Consider the following 6,572-nt stretch of genomic DNA (forward strand, 5'->3'; position numbering starts at 1 on the left):
GAACATCAACAAAAGGAAAACGAGGATAATGGAATGTAGTCGAATTAAGTGGGGTGATGCTGAGGGAATTTGATTAGGAAATGAGACACTTAAAGTAGTAAAGGAATTTTTGCTATTTGGGGAGCAAAATAACTGATGATGGTCGAAGTAGAGAGGATATAAAATGTAGACTGGCAATGGCAAGGAAAGCGGTTCTCACGAACAGAAATTTGTTAACATTGAGTATGCACGTAAGTGTGAGGAAGTCGTTTCTGAAAGTATTTGTATGGAGTGTAACCATGTATGGAAGTGAAACGTGGACGATAAATAGTTTGGACATGAAAAGAATAGAAGCTTTCGAAATGTGGTGCTACAGAAGAATGTTGAAGATTAGGTGGGTAGATCACATAAGTGATGAGGAGGTATTGAATAGGATTGGGGAGAAGAGGAGCTTGTGGCACAACTTGACTAGAAGAAGGGATCGGTTGGTAGGACATGTTCTGAGGCATCAAGGGATCACCAATTTAGTATTGGAGGGCAGCGTGGAGGTTAAAAATCGTAGGGGGAGACCAAGAGATGAATACACTAAGCAGATTTAGAAGGATGTAGGCCACAGTAGGTACTGGAAGATGAAACAGCTTGCACAGGATAGAGTAGCGTGGAGAGCTGCATCAAACCAGTCTCAGGACTGAGGACCAGAACAACAACAGTGAACTCGTACTTCAGTAGCGGTGGAGGCAAAAGTAGGAGCTCACAAATTAAATCTTAGTGGTCGTGAAGGTGTGTGACCAAACGTAGGAACTTGGAGTTGTCATCAGCCACTCGATGGAGCTCGAAGAGGTGCTCCACCAGTGCGAACCGTGGAACAGGATCGGCCTCGTACAGGGGAGGCGGCTCGGGTAGGCGGCCTGGAGCTGGAGACGGAGGTGGCTTCAGCGTGTCTCGGAAGGCCTGCACAAGAGTTCGTGCCGGGATCCGGCATCACCGGAGCGGAAATGTTACTAGCCCACACGTTCAGAACGACGGCTGCTTGCAATGTCTCCGAAGACGCCCGAAAACACGACACGGCAGGCACGGTACGTACCGTGGGAGCGAACAGGCGACTGGCGCGTAATGAGGGCCCGTAAACTGGACCGGAAATTGTAGGAATAGCATTGACATTGTCCAACTCGGAAATGACGCTGAAGGCCGGCACGTCAGATGCCGGTGGTACTGTGGAAGCAGCGAGCGGTCGTATGGCCGGAATCGAGGCCCCCCGTGGGTGAGTGCGGTTAAGGGGGGGGGGGGGTGGCCTCAAGCTTAAAGTGGCAACAACGAGAGTTTTCCGCGCACACTGGCCACGCACCCTTCGTGGTAGGGCCAAAAACGCCGGTGAAACCCGCCGGTGGTCGCAGTGTCGCAGTGCAACGTTGCTGGGCAAAGAGGCCGTGTCGGGTGCAGTCGGTAGCCACCTGGTCGCCAGACTGGGCCGCCGATCCGGTGGTTTGTCCTGGCGAACTGGATGCATAAAAAATGTCTGTTGCTGATTTGCGAGGAAGGCGAGGCTGGCGTAGCTCGGTGACAGTTGACTGTGTGTGCGTTTTGCACAAATGGCGGCATTGCACACGGCTCTACTGTAACCGACGTCATGGCGCGTAGAGGATCAAAGCACGTGTGCGAATTTTGGTCCCTTTGAACTTTGTACGAGTGATCAATCGTCACACTATTTAGTAGACCGTCCACTTCACTTCTTGTTGTGCGTAATCTGGCGAAATAAAGCCCGAGTCCATTGCCTGAGGTAACTGCATAACACTCGGTGACTGTGGAGTTGCTAAAGCAGAGGTTATCCTCGTCGAAGATCGTAGACCGTTGTCCGTTAGCTGTGAAATAACTGACGGCGGTGGGATGTGTTGACCTGGTCGTAAAGAATGTTCGGTTACGTAGCCGTGGCGTCGGACGTGAAACCTGTCGATTCTATACGACCGGCGCGGAGGACGTACAACTTTCTGTCCGGGGTCACCAATATGGGATACTGGATACGGATTGTAAAATACGTAATAAACAGTTCCCAAGTTTTCTATATACACACATATTTTACCATAAAGACTGATAGACATGAACAGTGCATGAAGTACAAAGGCAGACTGAATTAAATATGGCGGCTCGTCAGAGCAGTTCATGTTACAAGGTTTGTAATTCGTGTGGTTGAAGTGACCTATCGGCGCCACAGAAGGAAAGCATTCATTGAATTCCATCAAGAAAGCCTCCAGAAAGTTATTGAAATTTTCATTTACTGAGGACTTGACGGTAAATGGCCACGAGGTGAGGCTGACGACCATTCCTATATTTTCATCTCTAAAATTTCTGATTTTCTTATTTTTGTGCTTTGACAAGCACAGACTAATGGCACTAATGGAGAGCACTGTGGTCTGAGGTCCCTAAGCTTACTGTACATTTCTCTGTCACTCTGTAGATTCAGCTACTAGCAACGTTATCTACGCAGGATGCCGAGTAAGCAGTTACCCTTGTCATTTCTACAAAATTTAGAATAAAACCGTGTGTGGACATCAGCTCCTTCATCTTCAAGGCAAATTTCTCATTTTTTCTCACATCTATATTACAATCAGCATAAATAACCATTTTTTTACGTAATTTTTCAGTTTTGAGTTGTGGAGTAAATTTCAAGTTTGACCAGAAAACTGCAGTAGATTAATTAATCAGGAGTACGATATATGCTGAAAATCAGCATATTGTAGTCCTTAAGTTCTACGCAGCAACTCTCAAATGTGCATTCTTCATTTCAATTATTGAAATTTTGCTTAATTTGGTATTTTACTGATGAATGAACCAGAATACATGAACCATCATACCCATTGTCTCTACAGAAGCTAGCTGCTGCTTCATAATCGGTAAGTTTGTTCAATAAATTTATATTTTCATCTCTAAGCCAATGTTCACTTAAGCAAATAACCTTTACAGACCATATCCTTCTCTCTAGACATATTTCTGTCATAAAGCTTACTGACCAGATTAGCTGATAAACCTCCAATATCCGAATGCATAATAAGATTATTATTTGCTATACTAGATGTGATGTCATCAAAATTATCTACTCTAAACTGACCAGACACAACTTTTTGCAGATTACTTATCTTAATGTTTTTTTCCTCCCAGTTTCTACTAAAAATCCTTAAGATGGCACGGAGGTGAAGTTTTTCTCTTGTTATGAGTGGCTCCTATTGATTCTTCTGCTGTTGTTTCTTCTGTTGATGTTGTTGGTTCTTCTGTTGTTCCTTGTTCATGTGGTGATGATAGTCCTGATTCTGGCACCACTTGTAATAGTGGCTCTGTTGCAGCCTCTTACGATCGCGGTTCTGCTGACCATCGAGATTGTGCTGAATCTGAAGTTGCTGCCACATCTGATGAGGATTGTCTTGCTTCAGTCTTTGCTGGTTTTTCTGCCGCTGGTGAGGGCTGTGCTATATCAGCTGATGATGGTGGTTTTGTTTCTGATATTGATAGTTGTTTTGTTTGTTTTTTTTGTTGCTGTAGTTTCGGATGGTTTCACTGCTGTAGTTGATGGTGGTTGTTGTACTACTATTTGTGGCTGGCATGGTAATCTCGGTTGTGCTGTTACCATCAACGTATCCACAATTTTAGACCTGAGAAGTCTCTTTCCCTTTCCATTAAAGAGCATACCATGTTTTGTAAAACTGCCTCTCTCTCGGTAGTCAACAGGAAGAAACTGAGCGTTTTCATACGTTTCGAATATGTTCTCGAACTGTTTGTTGGCTTTCCTGATTTCTTTATTTACACACGAATCGTTTATGAGTTCGTGTCTGTGCGGAATTCCAGTGATGGTCATCGTTTTACTGTGATTGGTATCCAGTGTTTCCTTTAACTTTTCGACGGCACTCGATAATTCATTTTTGTATACATCATTGGCCCCCCCCCACCATCACTGTAATTCATTTGCATTTGATGAAGTTCCGGCTTTTATGGTTTTCTCCTAATTTCGTGCATAGGTGCCCCTGGTCTCACGTAACTAGATGCGTTTGTACCATGTCCATAACTTAAAATTTTTGCGAGTCGACGCCCAAGGCTATCCGAGTGTATGTTTACTTTCGGAAATTTCGTTCCTACCTTTCTCATCGTAATTATAGACACAGTTTTAGTTGTGTATTGATTTGCATATAAGTCATCTGGTCTTTCGTCTGTTTCTAAAACCCTGAAACTGTTTTTTAATATTTCGAGCAAATATTAAGTTGTCAAATGGTGAAGCATATAGTCGGCTAATCTGATCACATGTTGTATTCACATTGTAAATTGGGAGCTGCAGACAGAGATGCTGGTTCTTACCGACAGTCACTTTGTAGGTGCATCTTCAAGGCATTAAGAATTCTAACAGCACCTTCACAATATATACGTTTACTAATGTAGTTTGACATAAATAAACCATTACAATTTCAAAAGAATAGCGATTTCTTCCACTCATTCATGACATTCTGTACAAAACACCAAGGACGAGAACATACTAGGCTATGGAACAACGAAAGGTAGACATTAACAGAAGATAACCAAATACTGCTTAAGCCATCCACTATATTAACACTAGTGCTGTTTATGCCAGTTAAATGTGTTCTAGTGAGTTAGAAAGAAGACTGCTGCTACTTCAGTTACATTAGGTAGCTGCAGGTTGTCTTATCAGAAACTTAATATTTACTTCATTAATCAAGTATTTTTCCAAGAAAATTGTAGCCTAAATATGTAATTTCACTGGACTGGCTGAGATAACCAATTACTTGCTGTATATTGGATGGGAGCTTCTCAAATATCTTCACACCATAGTATATAACTTTGTTAAATCTTACGTAAGAATACAAAGTTTACACAAAAGTTATATATCTGTGTTGTATTGATAGTGCAGATCACAGTTCAGCTTGAACTGCTTTTTCACAACCACACTACTCCTTGTCTAAAATAACTCTGTGTTTGTGGCAGTGGCTAGGAGTCAGCCGACTGCAGTTCTTTCCTGACACCTATGAGCCCACTACAACGACTGACTTTCTGGGCACCACGCAGATTTCTCAGGCACAGCAGGACGCATGAGAAGGGGACAGCCGACCGTTGCCCTATTCACCACCCCCACTGATGTACTTCCCACAACTGCTGACAACGACAACAATAAAAATAATCTGAATGTATTTTTTGCTCTATTTGCATTGCACGTGCAGCTCTTGCTCGTTCTAAGTATGTGGAATAATGTATACAACCAGCAACCCTGCGCCGCCACAGTTGGTTATCAACTACGAAGTAGTTTTGATCCAAATTTTGAAGAAAACATAATAATCTTTTATCACTAAATCTGCCAAAGCCTCATGAAAGCGTTCAACATTACCCACAAAAGTTTCGTATTGTTTTCCCACTAATATAATGTGACAGGTGCCAAAAAATTTTAAAACTTTTAATATCTACCCAATATATTTGTGGGACACTGTAACTGTGATGGATAAAGGTCTCCAGAAATTGCTTTTGTATTATTTTTCAATCTTTATTTACCATGACCAGTTTTGAATCACTATAATCAGATGGTACATATTTATTGCATCTTTGCAGCATTGTTGGAGTTTCACAGCTGTGGCCAGACGTGAACTGTACATACTTCTCACCACATTCAGTGCGTACACGTTTCGTTCTCTTGCCGCAGCTACATGAGGCACAACAATGCTGCATATATGTAATACATATGTAACACCTGATAATAAATCACTTGTCAATTCAAAACCAGTCACGGTAAATAGAGGGGTACATGGCAGGGGCCTCCCCGAAGATCGCAACATGGGGAAGATATGACAAACAATACTGTTAGCGATCGGGCGGACCCCGGGCAATGTTGGGAGCAGTTCCAACGGCACATCCTTCGACCACCAGGACATTACACCATCTAGACACGTATAAATAAATAAAAATTATAAATAGAAACTGAAGAATAAAACGAAAGGCGACTGGCTGCTGGAAACCATCACACAATTTTAAATCTGAACTGAAATTGCTTCTTCTGGCAACTTCTGCTCTGAAGATGGATATTTAACAAAAACCTTGTGGCATAAAAGACTGAAATGATTGCTTGTGCTACTTAGAAGTAGATGTAAACATTCCTCAACAGTAACATGAGCAGTGATAGGTCAATGCGTTCAGTATTATTACTTTTCAGCCAGTGGGCTGGCTGTAAATATGTAAGTAGCTAGTATGCAGCCTTAAACACAAAGAAGACAGAGTGTAAAATCAATAATCTACACCATTTTGAAAGAAACAGACCAATGATCCTTGGAACATAGCATTATTTTTAATTAGTCAAAACAGACACAAACTATATGTGAAGAACAAAATCAGTCTATATAAAGGGATCTACCGCTCTAACTATTATAAAAGCTAGATTGGCATAACACAGTTGTGACTCTACTGACTGGTTTTGACCAGTAATGTCTCCAACGTGGTGTACACTTCCGTTTCAAACACATACATCGTAGTGATCACGACGACACGTCGTCACACCTGTGAACAAACATAAGTGACATGTGAAGTATTTAAGTCCTGCAACAGAATGAAACTAA

General features: G+C 42.2%; 1 protein-coding gene across 1 annotated transcript in view; it reads left to right on the plus strand.

The window, feature by feature from the left end:
- Positions 1 to 5,067, plus strand: part of LOC124741174 (ataxin-8-like) — a 28,869-nt gene extending 23,802 nt beyond the window's left edge. The window contains exon 3 of the mRNA XM_047248682.1: positions 4,960 to 5,067. Coding sequence (XP_047104638.1) covers positions 4,960 to 5,067 — 108 coding nt within the window. The remainder of the gene's footprint in view (positions 1 to 4,959) is intronic.
- The last annotated feature ends 1,505 nt before the right edge of the window (positions 5,068 to 6,572 follow it).

Source organism: Schistocerca piceifrons, unplaced genomic scaffold (genome assembly GCF_021461385.2).
Source record: "Schistocerca piceifrons isolate TAMUIC-IGC-003096 unplaced genomic scaffold, iqSchPice1.1 HiC_scaffold_1880, whole genome shotgun sequence".
NCBI lineage: Eukaryota > Metazoa > Arthropoda > Insecta > Orthoptera > Acrididae > Schistocerca > Schistocerca piceifrons.